This window comes from Palaemon carinicauda, chromosome 30 (genome assembly GCF_036898095.1).
Source record: "Palaemon carinicauda isolate YSFRI2023 chromosome 30, ASM3689809v2, whole genome shotgun sequence".
Lineage (NCBI taxonomy): Eukaryota > Metazoa > Arthropoda > Malacostraca > Decapoda > Palaemonidae > Palaemon > Palaemon carinicauda.
In genome coordinates, this window is record NC_090754.1 from 86,363,594 (window position 1) to 86,379,553 (window position 15,960).

At 45.2% G+C, this 15,960-nt stretch overlaps 2 protein-coding genes across 3 annotated transcripts in view; one reads left to right on the plus strand and one right to left on the minus strand.

The window, feature by feature from the left end:
- The window catches only part of LOC137623335 (TP53-binding protein 1-like), a 315,782-nt gene that overhangs the window by 138,564 nt on the left and 161,258 nt on the right, over positions 1 to 15,960 (minus strand). The window lies entirely within an intron of this gene.
- LOC137623881 (uncharacterized protein DDB_G0280579-like) overlaps positions 26 to 15,960 on the plus strand; it is a 24,552-nt gene continuing 8,617 nt past the window's right edge. Inside the window, exons 1-2 of the mRNA XM_068354681.1 lie at positions 26 to 83; positions 498 to 777. Coding sequence (XP_068210782.1) covers positions 26 to 83; positions 498 to 777 — 338 coding nt within the window. The remainder of the gene's footprint in view (positions 84 to 497; positions 778 to 15,960) is intronic.

The window sequence follows — 15,960 nt, forward strand, 5'->3', positions numbered from 1 at the left end:
AAAAAAGACACGTCATCCTGTCAACATGAAAACATTTGCTGCAAGTTTGCTGCATATTACTCCTTACAGCGTGTCGTTTACAAGTAACCCTAGCTTTATTGCATTCCCTTAAGGACTCAAGATTCATTATTTAGGTTTTCCCATTGTTTTCATTCTCAGTTGGCTAGACCAGGCAGTAACTCACCCCTTTTATCCAAGCTTGAGACCAGCAGCAAGTTGGAATGGCTTGTACCCTCACTGGCAAGGTTTATTCACTTTACCTTTCACGTCATTGTATAAAAGGTCTTTGGCCTAAAGTTAATTAGGCAATGCATTGTGCTGAGATTTAAAGATATGATTTGCCTTGTATTGGGCCACAGTATAAGAAAGCATTTTGCTACATGTCAGTATTGTTATTTTAACATGAAATCCTTTGAATATTTTTGTAACAACGTAGAGTTATTCCTGTTGATGGGTTTAATATTTTGCATATGATTCAATTCAATTTTAAATTTCAGAGGCATCTGCCATAAGGACAATATCCGGAGGAAGTGGCGACAAAACCTCTAGTAAAGACAAGAAAGAAATAAGCGAAGGTACGAAACGAGAAGAGAAAAATATTGATGACAGAGGAGGAGGAGGATCGAAAGCCAGTGGTATAGACAGAGGCGGCGGGGATGGGAGTGGAGACGAAGGTAATGGCGATGATGAAGACGAGGACCGAAGAAAAAGGACGAAAGATAGTGGGAAAGAGGAGGAGGAAAGTAGCCATGAACCATCGAGTGATTCTAGTGAAGGGTAAGTTTCGATATGTAAACTTCTGTAAGGAAAGCAATTTTATAGCATTGGTTGCATGGTCGAGACATTTTTGAGAAGTCGTATTAGTATTTATCTTAAGCTATCCAAATCCTTGTGAGTGACTTTGCTTTGATAAGGACTAAGCATAAAACTATTCATTAGTCGATGTTTTTAAATATTAAACTTAGCCGGTGAATATATAATAGTTGCAACTCTGCGGCTCGACAGACAACATACTCAAAAAACTCGTGAGCGATCGCTATGCAGGTTGCGGGTGTGCCCACCAGCGCCAACTGTCGGCCAGATACCACTCTTGAATGTAAACAAAACCTTCAATTCTTCTCTGTCGACGTTGACGACAAGACGTACTTATACTCGCTGTAGAACCTGGAGTTTTCCCATCATATTTGGTGAAGTACTTTATTTTGGTTTGAGCTTTCGCAGTACAGGTGTTTTTCCTCAACATGAACTCTTGAACTCTTTATTGAATCGGATTATTTGTTGATGACTTGGATTGTTTTTGGAATTTTCTTTGACTAGTTCAAAATGGCTGACCCTTCTCAAGTACCTAGATTTCGAAAGTGTAATGCTAGGGACTGTAATAGGCGTCTTCCAAAGGCTTCTCTCGACCCTCATACTGTTTGTTCCAATTGTCGGGGTAAAACCTGTCAATTGGGAGATAGGTGTGAGGAATGCGTGGGCCTTTCGGAATTCGATTTTATCGAATATGATAAGTATACACGCAGACTAGAGAGAGATAGGGTAAGGAGAAGTTCATCTAGGTCCGTAGATTTTTCCTCTCCACATGCCCCTGAACCTAATCCTTCCCCTGTAGTGGTTGTTCCTAACCCCCCTTCTAGCACTCAGGAACCGTCTATGCAAGACATGTTACGTGCTATACATGCCTTGGGGGAGAGAGTTGAAGCGTTAGCAAGTGACCGTAATCAACTCATGGCTGACGTGAAGGAACTTAAGTGCCACAGTGTCACGGCAGAAAGTGGGAAAGTGATTAGTGCGCAAAGTGTTGTGAACAGTGTTGCGACCGAGGGTTCGTCTTTTCGTGCCTGTCGTTCACCTAGTCCGGGACCTCTTGCAAGCTCCCAAGCCCAGGGGAGAAGCAATGTCGTACGACTTATGGGTTCGAGAGGCCTTGATCAGCGAACAGACGTTCCCTCTATGGTATCAGGCGTATCTCGTCAAGATCGCCCCTACCATAAGACGAGAGAGCCCATTTTTACCTCGTCTTCCGAAGGCGTTTCACGCAAGAAACCATGGAGCAAGGTTTCTAGGCCTTTGAAACGCAAATGTAGTCATTGGGACAGTTCGGACCCGTTGCTGTCATCGGATGACTGTTCGCCGCCTAAGCAAGGCAAAGTTGTGCCGTCTCAGACGCTAACCCCGGCTGTTACCGTACCCGTTACCGTAGACCCTAAATGGGTTATACTGCAGGACATGCAGTCTAAGCTTGCGTCCCTTATGGAAGATTACAACGCAGAGAAGGTTTCCGTTGAACCTAGCCGTTTATCTCATGGAGATCCTGGCCGTCAGCCACCCAAGCGTTCTGTTGTGCGTCCTGTTGACGTTGGTGTTGCCAGCTCACGTCAACCAGTTGGGGTTGTACCACACCCGATGCGGTCTCGTGTGGACTTTCAACTGCATGTGGACGTTAAGCAACTCACTGATGCGCCTGGTGACGTTCAGGACGTTCGCCAACCATCAGAGTTGACTTGTTTTGACGCGGTGCGTCAACCTCCGCAACCTAGAGTTGTTTTGACTGCACAACCCAGGCGGTCTAAGCAGTCTCGGGTGGACGCTGTGCGTCCTCACGCACCTGTTGTTGTTGTTGACAGTTCCCAGACTGTTCAGCAGTTTCAAGACGCTGCGTCCTGCTCCGCCACTTATGCACCAGTGCGGGCGGACGCTGCGTGTCAAGCATTGCCTACCCCTTTGCTTGTTTCTCATCAGTTATCAGATGAGGAACTTTCGGATGAGGACGTTGCTGACCCTCAGCCTGAGGATCATCCTTCAGATATTGATGAGCCTAGAGCAGTTCCGCCATCTATGGACTTTAAGAAAGTCATGCTCATTTTTAAAGAGTTGTTCCCTGAACACTTTGTCTCTGTGGCTCCTCGTTCGCCGCCGTCTGAGTTTGTTTTAGGCGTTCTTGCTGCTATGCCAGCCTTTACAAAACTCGTTCTCTCTCGCTCATCCAAGAGAGCTTTACGGCTGTTAGGCAATTGGTTAGAAACCAAGAGGAGTTTAGGGAAGACTTCCTTTGCCTTCCCCCCAACTAAACTCTCGTCTAGATCGAGCGTCTGGTATGCCACGGGAGAAGTTCCCGGCTTGGGAGTTCCTGCCTCTGCCCAGGTCGACTTCTCAAGTCTTGTAGACTCTCCCCGCCGCCTAGCCATGAGACGCTCGAAGATTAGTTGGTCATCCTCAGACCTGGACCATCTACTTAGGGGCATCTTTAGGGCTTTTGAAGTTTTTAACTTCCTTGACTGGTGTTTGGGAGCCTTGAGTAGGAAAATCTCATCAGCCGATAGAGATGTTTCCTTACTCATTATGTCCTGCATGGATAAGGCCATCCGCGATGGATCCAACGAGCTTTCCGCCTCGTTTACGTCAGGAGTCCTAAAGAAACGAGAGTCTCTGTGCTCTTTTCTGTCAGCAGGAGTGACGCCCTGTCAACGATCTGAGCTACTCTTTGCCCCTTTGTCTAAGTTCTTGTTTCCTGAACTTTTAGTTAAGGAAATTTCGTTGTCCCTTGTGCAGAAGGACACCCATGACTTGGTTGCGTCCTCGGCTCGCAAAGGGACCCCTTCGTCTGCCTTGTCTGCTAGACCTAGGATAGACACTCCAGCGTCCAGGTTTATTCCGCCCTTTCGTGGCAGAGCCCCCAGCAGGGGAAGTACTCGTGCCGAAGGGAAGAGAGGAAAGAGGAAAGGAGCCAAGTCCTCGCGAGGCAGAGTCTGACTGCCCGCAGCTTCAGACAGCAGAAGGTGCCAGACTCAAGAACTTCTGGCAAGCCTGGGAGAAGAAAGGTGCAGATCAACAGTGTGTGAGGTTGCTCAGAGAGGGGTACAAAATCCCATTTGTACGCAAACCTCCTCTAGCGACGTCCCCCATCGATCTCTCTCCCAGGTACCGAGAGGAAGCAAAGAGACAAGCCCTGAAACTAGAAGTGTCTCTTTTGCTAGAGAAGGGAGCGGTGGTCAAAGTCTCAGACCTTCAATCACCAGGGTTTTACAACCGTCTCTTCCTAGTACCGAAGAAGACAGGAGGTTGGAGACCGGTGCTAGACGTCAGTGCTCTGAATGTCTTTGTCACAAAGACAAAGTTCACCATGGAGACCACGAAGTCAGTTTTAGCAGCGGTTAGAAAGGGAGACTGGATGGTCTCTCTCGACCTAAGAGACGCTTACTTCCACATCCCCATTCACTCAGATTCCCAACCTTTTCTGAGATTTGTGTTCGACAATGTGGTGTACCAGTTTCGGGCCCTGTGCTTTGCCTAAGTCCTGCTCCTCTCGTGTTTACGAGGCTTATGAGGAATGTGGCAAAATTCCTTCGTTTATCGGGTATCCGAGCCTCCCTTTATTTGGATGACTGGCTTCTCAGAGCCTCGTCCAGTCATCGCTGTCTGAAGGATCTCAATTGGACTTTAGATCTGACCAAGGAATTGGGACTTCTGGTCAACTTGGAAAAGTCCCAGCTGATCCCATCCCAAACTATTCTGTATTTAGGGATGGAGATTCGCAGTCCAGTTTTTCGGGCTTTTCCGTCGGCCCCCAGAATAGATCAAGCCCTGCTCGTAATCCAAAAAATGTTGAAGAGAGAACGTTGCTCAGTCAGGAATTGGATGAGTCTAATAGGAACTTTATCATCCCTGGGGCAGTTTGTCTCGCTAGGAAGGCTACACCTCCGACCTCTACAATTCCATCTAGCTTTTCACTGGAAAAAGGACAAGACGCTAGAGGCGGTCTCGATCCCGATTTCCGAAACAGTAAAGTCTTGCCTGAATTGGTGGAAAGACAATATCAGTCTACGAGAGGGACTTCCCCTAGCAGTTCAGAAACCAAACCACGTTCTCTTCTCAGACGCATCGGATTTGGGTTGGGGTGCGACACTGGACGGTCGGGAATGCTCAGGTCTGTGGACCTCAAGTCAGAGGAGCATGCATATCAACGGCAAGGAGCTTTTGGCAGTTCACCTGGCCTTGATAAGCTTCGAGAGTCTCCTTCGAGACAAAGTGGTGGAGGTCAACTCGGACAACACCACAGCCTTGGCGTACATTTCCAAACAAGGAGGTACCCACTCCCTGACACTGTACGAGATCGTAAGGGACCTGCTCATCTGGTCAAGAGATTGAGGCATCTCCCTAGTGACGAGGTTTATCCAGGGCGACTTGAACGTTCTAGCAGATTGTCTCAGTCGGAAAGGTCAGGTAATTCCAACCGAATGGACCCTCCACAAGGATGTGTGCAAGAGGCTTTGGGCGACTTGGGGTCAACCCACCATAGACCTCTTTGCAACCGCGATGACCAAGAGGCTTCCAATCTATTGCTCTCCAGTCCCAGACCCAGCAGCAATACATATAGATGCCTTTCTCCTAGATTGGTCTCACCTAGACCTTTACGCATTCCCACCATTCAAAATTGTCAACAAGGTACTGCAGAAGTTCGCCTCTCACGAAGGGACAAGGTTGACGTTAGTTGCTCCCCTCTGGCCCGCGAGAGAATGGTTCACCGAGGTACTTCGATGGCTGGTAGACTTTCCAAGAAGTCTTCCTCTAAGAGTAGACCTTTTACGTCAGCCACACGTAAAGAAGGTACACCAAGGCCTCCACGCTCTTCGTCTGACTGCCTTCAGACTATCGAAAGACTCTCGAGAGCTAGAGGCTTTTCGAAGGAGGCAGCCAGTGCGATTGCAAGAGCGAGGAGAGCTTCTACCTTTAGAGTTTACCAATCGAAGTGGGAAATCTTCCGAGACTGGTGCAAGTCAGTATCTGTATCCTCGTCCAGTACCTCTGTAGCCCAAATCGCGGACTTTCTCTTATACCTGAGAAGAGTTCGCTCCCTTTCAGCTCCCACGATCAAGGGCTACAGGAGCATGTTGGCTTCGGTCTTCCGGCATAGAGGCTTAGATCTTTCCAACAATAAAGATCTACAAGATCTCCTTAAGTCTTTTGAGACCTCTAAGGAACGTCGTTTGGCTACACCTGGATGGAATTTAGACGTGGTCCTAAGATTCCTCATGTCAGACAGGTTCGAGCCTTTACATTCAGCCTCCCTGAAGGATCTCACTCTTAAGACTCTTTTCCTGGTGTGCTTGGCCTCAGCTAAAAGAGTCAGTGAGCTTCATGCCTTCAGCAAGAACATCGGTTTTTCGACAGAAAAAGCCTCTTGTTCTCTTCAACTTGGTTTCCTAGCCAAGAATGAACTGCCTTCTCGTCCTTGGCCTAAATCTTTTGATATTCCTAGCTTATCAAAGATCGTAGGCAACAAGTTAGAGAGAGTATTATGCCCCGTTAGAGCTCTTAAGTTCTATTTAGCTCGTACTAAGCCTTTAAGAGGTAAATCTGAAGCGTTATGGTGTTCGGTTAAGAAACCATCCTTACCTATGTCAAAGAATGCTTTGTCATATTTTATCAGATTGTTAATACGAGAAGCTCATTCACACTTGAGTGAGGAAGACCGATCTTTGCTTAAGGTTAAGACGCACGAGATTAGAGCTATAGCAACTTCCGTGGCCTTTAAGCAAAATAGATCTCTGCAAAGTATCATGGACGCGACCTTTTGGAGAAGCAAGTCAGTGTTCGCGTCATTTTACTTGAAAGATGTCCAGACTCTTTACGAGGACTGCTACACACTGGGTCCATTCGTAGCAGCGAGTGCAGTAGTGGGTGAGGGCTCAACCACTACACTTCCCTAATTCCATATCCTTTTAATCTGTCTCTTGAAATGTTTTTTAATATTGTTTTTTGGGTTGTACGGAAGGCTAAGAAGCCTTTCACATCCTGGTTGATTTGGCGGGTGGTCAAAGTCATTTCTTGAGAGCGCCCAGATTAGGGGTTTGATGAGGTCCTGTTGTATGGGTTGCAGCCCTTGATACTTCAGCTCCTGGGAGTCTGTCAGCATCCTAAGAGGATCGCTGGGCTCTGTGAGGAAGACAGACTTACAAGGCAGAGTAATCGTCTAAGTCAACTTCCTTACCAGGTACCTATTTATTTTGGTTTTGTTATATTGATAACTGTCAAAATGAAAAAACTCTTAGCTTATACGCTGTAAACATATTAACTCTGGTCTCTACCCACCTCCTTGGGTGTGAATCAGCTATTATATATTCACCGGCTAAGTTTAATATTTAGAAATAATATTTTAATTATAAAATAAATTTTTGAATATACTTACCCGGTGAATATATAAATTAAATGACCCTCCCTTCCTCCCCAATAGAGACGCAGCGGGACGAGAAGAATTGAAGAGTTTTGTTTACATTCAAGAGTAGTATCTGGCCGACAGTTGGCGCTGGTGGGCACACCCGCAACCTGCATAGCGATCGCTCGCGAGTTTTTTGAGTATGTTGTCTGTCGAGCCGCAGAGTTGCAGCTATTATATATTCACCGGGTAAGTATATTAAAAAATTTATTTTATAATTAAAATATCATTTTTCACTGGAGCAGCGGAAGAAGGAATTTATCTTGTATCTGATCTGGTTTCTGTAAAGCAATTGAAACATATATCAGGACAGGAATATTTATTCAACTTCACATTGTTGCAATTACAGTATGGAAAAACTGTGTATTAACATTTTGTGGAACTTTTATATCATGCCTGTCTAAAAGGCAAATGAGAGAAAAAGTTTCCTTAACTCTGTAGTAAGTGGTAGAAATGTATTACCACTTTCTTGTGATGGGAAAATAATGGAATGATGCTTGGTAGTTGTCCTTTAGGGAGTGAGAGAAGTTTTATTGAATTTTTATCAGACAGAATTTTTCTGTTTATAGGATTTTAACTCCTTCAAGAAACAGGTTTTATAGAAAAATTTAGATTTGTATTCATCACAGATTTTTACATCATAATTTATCCATTATATTTAATATATATTTTATTTTATTCATTTATTTAACATTTATATAAAAAAATAATTTTCTTCTCGATGTTAATTGGTCCAGCTCTGTAAAAGTCGAGTTTGACTCATCGGTCTTGTTAAACTCTCCCTGTAATAATAATAATAATTTAGGGAGTTGCAAATATAGTAATAAGCTGTTAGATTACTTTCCCCTTTATACTTTTTCACTACCTCTTTTGTAGCCAGCCCTGGGAACGTTGGCAATCCTTACTCAGTGGTCTGATTAAAGGACTATACTGGATGATCATTATATTCAGGAGTCATGCACACTAGATTAGTTTATATGTAATGCTAAATATTACTTAAAAAGTGTCTAATCATAGCAAGGTAGCATTGTATCTACAACTGTAGGTATTACTAAAAGGTTTTTGTTGGATCCTTTTCTTTTACTTTATATTTGTCCCAGTTTACATACCACCATGCTCTTACTATTTTATAAATGTTATGTAGACATCATCCCCCTTTGGAAAAAATCTAGAAATAAGAGGGATTGAAAATATGTTTATCCGAAGTAGAGTAATCCCTCGGCTATTTTGGGTGCTATGTTCCAAAACTCCTCACAAGAGGTAAAAACCTGCAAAGTAGAGACAGTACTGTACAGCATACATTTTTTTAATTTTATGTTATGTATTTTCTTATATAAATTAGTTTTTATAAATTCTCCCCTCACTCTTATACATCTTTCTACACTCTTAAGAAGTTTTTAAACTCATTGTTCCGTAACTGGAATACAAACCTTCGCTATTTATATGGGTATTACTTTCGGCGAAGCTGAAAGTACAAGCCATTAAAATTTAGCGAGCTTTAACTACCCATACCGCTAGTTGGGGGGGGGTGTTGGTTAGCTAGCCTCCCCCTCTCACTCACACACCTGGGGGGGGGAAGTCCTATCCATGTCTCTCCTGCGAATGTTTCACTCTCCTGAGGGAGTTCACCTGTAGAGAGACTTTTCAGAGGCCAGCTGCTGATCAGCTTGCTGATCCTCCCGCCCCTATGAGGTGTCATCGTAGTCATAGACCCCGCCGTTCTCATCCTCATTATTTGCCGTAGAGGTGTTTCTTCACCATCAGTGAAGAGACGCTTCGTTGGTTCATCGGCCTCGTCTTTGCAGCTCTCTTCATCGGAGGAGCTGTCTCGCCCTGCCTCTCCTGGTTCCCGACCTTTGCCTGACTCCAGGGACTCTGCTGCTCGTCAACCAAACCTCGGTTCATGACCCCTCGTCAAATGATTGCTTGCTATCCTCTTCAGAGGATGTTCGCCCTTCTCAAGGGCACATCCTATCACCTGACCTTCGTTCGGCTGCTCACCAACCTCTGTATCGCCAACCTCCTGCTCTTCAGTCTCCTAGTTTGTGTAGCCGCTCACATCCACCTGCTCCTCGATTGCCTGCTCATTACGTTTCTCATGAGCATCTTGCTCCCTCCGGTCGTTCACCAATGTGTTGATCCCCATTACGTCGTTCCCCCACAAACCGTTCCCACCATTATCCATAGCAATGTGTCAAGTCAGACCATGGTTTGCCAGCCCGCATTTCAGTTCCATCCTCTCGTCCAGCACCGACCGCTCGTCAGCGTTCACCTGCATGTCAGCATTCGCCAGTTCGCCAATGCTCACCAGCCCGCCAGCGCTCGCCAACGCTCTCCATCACATCAGCGATTACCAACGAGAACACCGCTTGTCAACACGTAAATGCTCGCTAATGCGTCGGCATTCGCCAAATCTGCAGCAACTCTTGGTCACTCAACAAACATAACACAGAGGGAAAGGGAATGATCAACAGCAGCCATTGACTTTCAAGAAGTCAAAGCAGGCCTCCAGGCAACAGGTAGGTGGATACAAGGAGACTGAGAAGGAGTGGAAAGGTAGGTTATCCCCTCCGAGAACTTCAATCCTCTCTCTGAGGAAAAGTAGGCTTCTCTTCACAGGTCACCGTCGCCCCATTTCCCTGCCCGCAAACACATAACAGCGCAACCGCCGGGGAAAGGGGAAAGGGGCAAATACGAAGCATTCAAGATGCCGAAGTTGCCTGCTCCTAAGGAGAAGTCAATTGCGACTACAGTTCTTCAGACTCCTCAGAGGTACCCTTCCGCTTCCTTCCCTTCATGGGATCTGTCGGACAGCACCAGCGTCAGCAAGCAGCCGTTGTTCGGAACCGTAGCCTGAGCAGTAATGCAGGTTTATGGACCTCCCCTTTCAAGTCGTACGTCGAAGGCTCTAGGGAACCTCCCTTCGGATTCCTCAGACTCACAGCAAAGGATCATGGCTTCCTCCCCCCTGAAGAGGAAGAGAGGAGTTCCAGAAGTTGCAGAATCGTCAAGGGTGAAGCTAACTCAAACTAGAACACCTAAAACAAGGACCAACCTCGCTGATTCGCCTTCCCCTCAGTCTTTTGGCTGTCACCACCTCAGCCAATATCCTACCGGGAAGAGGAGTGTATTCCAGACTCTCCCCTACTTTCACAGGGGGAAGATCTTCAGTGTGATAATAGCGTCACAATAACTAAGGTTTCGAAGAAGGTCAGACCACCGAGACCTTCAATGCTGGAGATGTACCTTCCACCTTGGAATGAGTCAAAAGACTGGTAAACGCTACCAAAGTCTTTTGAGGACGTCTGGACCCGCAGTGGGGATCAAAACCGCAATCAATCACCCTAAAGCCTACCATGACCTACCGGGATGAGTTCCCGGCAGTCGATGATGAAGATCTCTCTGCCAGCCAGGATCGGAGGAAGAGCAGAGAGAGTTAGAGCACACCTTCTGGCATGTCCTTACTGTGATGAGGGCCCTCAATGGGTTATCTGACCCGGAGAGACGGTGTTGGATCTAGTCTTTGGCACTCAGAAGCCCTCGGAGTCTAGCGCAGCCTTGCTGTGGTCTCAGGAGCTGAAGAGTGCCCGGCGGAAAGTTGCCTCCCAACTATCTCAATACTGTGCTTCCTTTTGATGTGGCTCATAGGCTAAGCTCCTCCATCCTCCGTGCATTCAACAGAGGAGTCAGGTGATACTACGAAGTCTTGAACGAGACCCGACCAGCCCTTCCTCTTCACCATTCATTGGAGGAATTGACAAAGGGAGTCTCTCTAGAGAGGCTTTCCGTCCGGCAAGTCACGTTCTCAGCTGCAGAGATCCTAAACCAGGAAAAGGTCGCGAAGTACGCCATGCAGACTACTTCATGGCTGGATCTCTAGCTAGGATCTGTAGGAATCCTGTTACGGACGGGGGATTTTTCCTAAGAAAGTACCAGGAAGGCGATGGAAACCTCTCTCCTCTCGGGTACCCACACCATTGAGTTCCTGGCCCACCAAGTGATGAACTTGTTGGCTAACACCATCCTCAAGCGTAGAGGCTCAGTATTCGAAAGGTTCCATTACTAAGTCCCCAGCATCAAGATCGCGAGGCTCCGGGACTTCTCCCTGGAGGGTACCTCTTTGTTTGAGCATAAGGACGTCGAACAACCTGTGGAGAGATGGAGGAAATCCCACCAGGACTCCCTCCTTCATATTGCCTTGACATCCAGGCTCTACAGACCACCAGCTCCTCTGCAGACCAACCAACGTGAGACCTCGATGTGTAAACCGGCAGTATAGAATAAGGTGTCTAAAAAGCCATTTTTCCAGCCAAAGACAGGAAAGGCACCAAGTCCTCTCATGGAGGAAGACAGGATCCATTGACGATAGACTCCTTTGCGATGGGATCAGTAAAGGGTTGGCTCTTCTGGCCAAAGTCCAGACTATGTTGGAGAAAGGCACTCTCCGAGAGGTCCTCGGCGACTCCCCAGGCTTCTTCAGTCGACTCTTTCTAGTGAAAAAGGCGTCTGAAGGCTTTAGACCAGTCATTGACCTCTCAGCGCTAAACAAGTTGTTAAACAGACCTCGTTCAGCATAGAGATGGCAGGCACAGTCAGACAAGCGGTAAGGCCACAGGACTTCATGTGCACACTGGACTTAAAGTATGCACACTTCAGATCCCAATCCATCCGTCTTCAAGGAAGTATCTAAGATTCAGCAAAGACAACAAAAATACCAGTTCAGGGTACTGTGCTTTGGTCTTTCTACAGCACCCCAAGTCTTCGCCAGAATGTTCACCCTAGTGTCATCCTAGGCTCACAGGTTCGGCATCTTTGTCCTTTGTTGTCTAGATGACTGGCTGATCCTGGCGGACTTGGTGGCAACCCTTCTTCAGCACCAAGACAAACTTCTGATGCTTTGCCAAGATCTGTGGATCATGGTAAACCTTGAGAAGTCATCCCTAATTCCCACTTAGAGACTGGTATACCTAGGAATGATTTTAGACAACAATCCTCACAAAGCCCTCCCCTCAAACGACAGGGTAGTAAGGCTGAGGAAGGTTGCGAGACCTTTTCTCAGACGAGAACTTACAGCCCAGGAGTGGCTGTGTCCCCTCGGACACCTATCATTTCTGGCCCGTCTGGTTCACAAAGGTCGTCTCAGGATTCGATCCCTCTAGTGGCGACTAAAGTCCAATTGGAAACAAACTTTCGATTCCCCAGACATGCTGATCACCGTGGGATCAGAGGAACAGACGGACCTCAAATGGTGAGTGGCAGATGAGATTCTGCGGAGGGGTATAAATCTTCTCGTCCCCCCCCCACACACACACAGATGCTGAAGCCTTGACGAGGATGGGAGGCTGAGGGATTAGCAGCTGGGCTCTGATGAACAGTGGGAAATGCTTTCCCACTGGACCTTGGCGCCCAATTGTTGATCCAACTAAATTAGTCAGCACTTTCTCTTTTCCTCTTGGTTATTTCTTTTATTCTCCCATCTCTTCCTATTGGGCATGAACTTGTCGACGACTTTGGCTTGTTTGATTATAGTTTGACTGCTGCTTTGGATTTGGCACAGTGTAGGATGGATGGCATGCCGTCTTAACCCGACAAATTTTTACGCCATCACCCTCTCGCAGACCCCACTGGGTGCAGACCATGCCTGTTAAGAGTCGGGCTCCAGTGATCTGGTTTTAAGTCGCCTATATTTACGGGTAATGGGGGACACCAGGCTTTGGAGTCATTGGTGGGAGGGGCTAACTACCCCCACTGACCAATGTACGCCCACCTAAAGAGGGGTAGCCCCTCTCTAATTGAGGACTGGTCTCTGCTGAAGCCTCTTCTCGTGTTGGGCCACATGGGATAGGAAGACTGACCTCCTCCGATAAGAGGTGGCTAACCTGGCTTGCTTCTTCGATACAAACCAACCCCTCTGTTGATGACCTGGAAACTGAAAAGGACCATTCTACTGATGCTCAAAAACCAGGTAATTTGGGTAACATAAGGAAACTGCGAATCCTTCATGTTACCAAATCCCAATGGATACTAATTATGATGAGCTATATAGAACATTTGCGAATTCTAGAATGATTTTGGAGATAAGAATGAAACTTTCAGGTGATAAATGGGATTCCTGGGTATCTTATAATAGTCATAATGAAGCATTTGATACCATAAGAAACATTATGTATGGTAAAATTAATAATTTGAATATTAACGGTGCTTTGTGTGATAATGTACCAACAGACTTGGACGTATACAGGCCTGTTGACTGGTGTGAAAAAGATGTTGATGTTGGCAAACCTTCCCAAAGAAAGTGAAAACAATCTATGTGGCTTTTTGCAGAGCCTAAAGGGAGTACAGGGAATTTTTTAAAACTTGTAAATTTATATAGAAAAATGTAGAAACCATTGCTCCAGGAGATATATAGTATCCCGCTTTGGAAAAAATAATTTCCTTATCCATGCCAAATCATCCACACAGTCTGTCATGTTATCTAACCTAAAAGCAAATAGTGACAATATTAAATTAGATGTCAAACCCCACCTAAATTTTAGTTATGGAAGGGGAGTAGTTTTCAATAAAGACCTGTATGAATTTACAGAAGACATCGACCCCACATAAAAGTGGGAAAAGATGCAGTAAAAGAAGAAGAAGAAGAGATACTGGCCCTGTGTCTATTAACAGTATGGAGGGTGCATAAAGTTCCTGGAACATTGATGATTATCCTTACTTTCCAGGATGCCGATGTACCTTTCCATATTGTTATTGAGAATGAAAGGATTAGAGTTTGACCTTTCAAACAAAAGCCAGTACAGTGTTTCAACTGTTTTGAATTCAGACACCCTTCTAAAGTTTGTAAAAACAAAAAAAAAATGTGTAGCATTTGCTCCAAACCTTACCATGGAGAGAGTATACTTAAGGCCAAGTGTTTGAACTGTAACCCAGATCATAAATCCACCGATAGGAGCTGCGAGCTCTCTAACTTTGAAGAAGCTGCCCTCAACAAATCTAGTATGGAGCACGTAAGTATAAGACATGCCAAAAGACTGCTGAATAAACAAAACAGCCATGCAAAGGCATTGAAATCTAAAGGAAATTTACCACAGGAGACATCAAACCCAACTAGTACTGCCAGTAGCTCTAAGAAAAGAAATACACCTAATAGTAAAGTACCTCATGACGAGGTAAGCATATTGACTTCTGAGGCTTTGCCACTGTGTAGTAACTCTGGGGCATTGCCTATCTCTCTATAACCTTCGAAATGCTACCAACAATAGTACTAAGCTCTCAGGCTATGCCCTTGCCTGATTTGATGGAGGTTCCACTTAAAACAAAGTTACCAGGTGCACCTGTAGTGGGGAAGGTGCAGAAATCTGGTAGTTCACTACTTATTAATCGGAAAAGAGAGAGACCTCCATATCTCTTGCCCCCTTCCATAAGAAAATTATGATGTCAAGTAAAATATGATGTTTTGTCTGTTACTGTTTCTGATGAACTGGGAGACAAATTAAATAAATCAGAAATTCAAGTTGAAGTCCACCATCCCCCACTACAATTTGATCAAGAGGAAAAAAAATAAAAACACAATCTTTCAAGACCCTCTCTAATAAAACCACCGGGAAATATTGTTAGATCAAAAATTGCTAATTGGAAGACTTCATCCAAAGGGTCTTCCAAAAATAAACCATAGTTTTTTCCTCCATTTTGCAATGGAATTCTCAGGGTGTATATGTTGTGCATCCAGTTTACTGGCAGCAGGTTCGTATTTTTAATAGTGGCCTGGGGTTATTGGACTTGAAAATAAATGATGGCTTTAACAAAAAGCGCCCAGCATTTTTACACATTGTAAGTGAGGAAATCATTATTCGTCTCAAATTCCAGAGCTCTGGCCGCCTCCTTAATGAAAGTGCATGACAGCACCCGTTTCCAAAAATAAAACCCAGTCTCATCCATTTTGAAAACATGTTTATATGAATATCCCCCTTGCTTAATGCTGGCAATAGTGTGTTTGTTAGGAGACAGCTTCCATATGCAGACACACTCTTAAGGTGAATATCCTTTGAAATTTATCAAAGCAGTTCTTGCTGGCATTGAATTTGGTTGGTTTGGTGGGAGATGCCACATGTGGTAGCGACTCGTTAATGGTCATCACTACTGTCTGTAAACTTGCTGCTGTTTTGCATATTGTGTTGGTATCCAGTGCAGTGTTCTTCCTGCTTTTATTGATATATAGGGCTAATGCTCACTCTATCCTTATGATGGCTTTATTGCAGAAAATTGTCTTCCTTTTTGCTGTCTTGTTAAATGTCACCATTGCTGGCACTCCTGTATCATGTCATTCTTTTTAATATAGTGAACAGTAGATTCATTGATGCCATAATGGTGGTCCGTGTTTCCTTTAATCCTAAAGTATGTCAAGAAGTTTCATCCCTGCTATAGTAAACATCTTCCTTTGGCACTTGGGAACATTGCCAGAAGCCTTAAAAGGTGCAGAGTGGTTGGGCAATTTGATGGGTTGTGAAAGTCATTCACAATTATACACAAAAATGCAAAACAACACCACACCATAGACAAATATGTGTAGTGATGTCGCACAGATATGCTTAAAAGAAAACTGAACAATGTGAGGTACTGCCTGTTGCAGTAGGGTAGAGAGTGATCCTGCTGTTGGCAATCCAACCAGCACCCAGGATACTGAACAGTGCGCTCTGATTGGTTGCATCTTCTCTATGGGCCAATAGTGTGTCATGTATGAGATCATT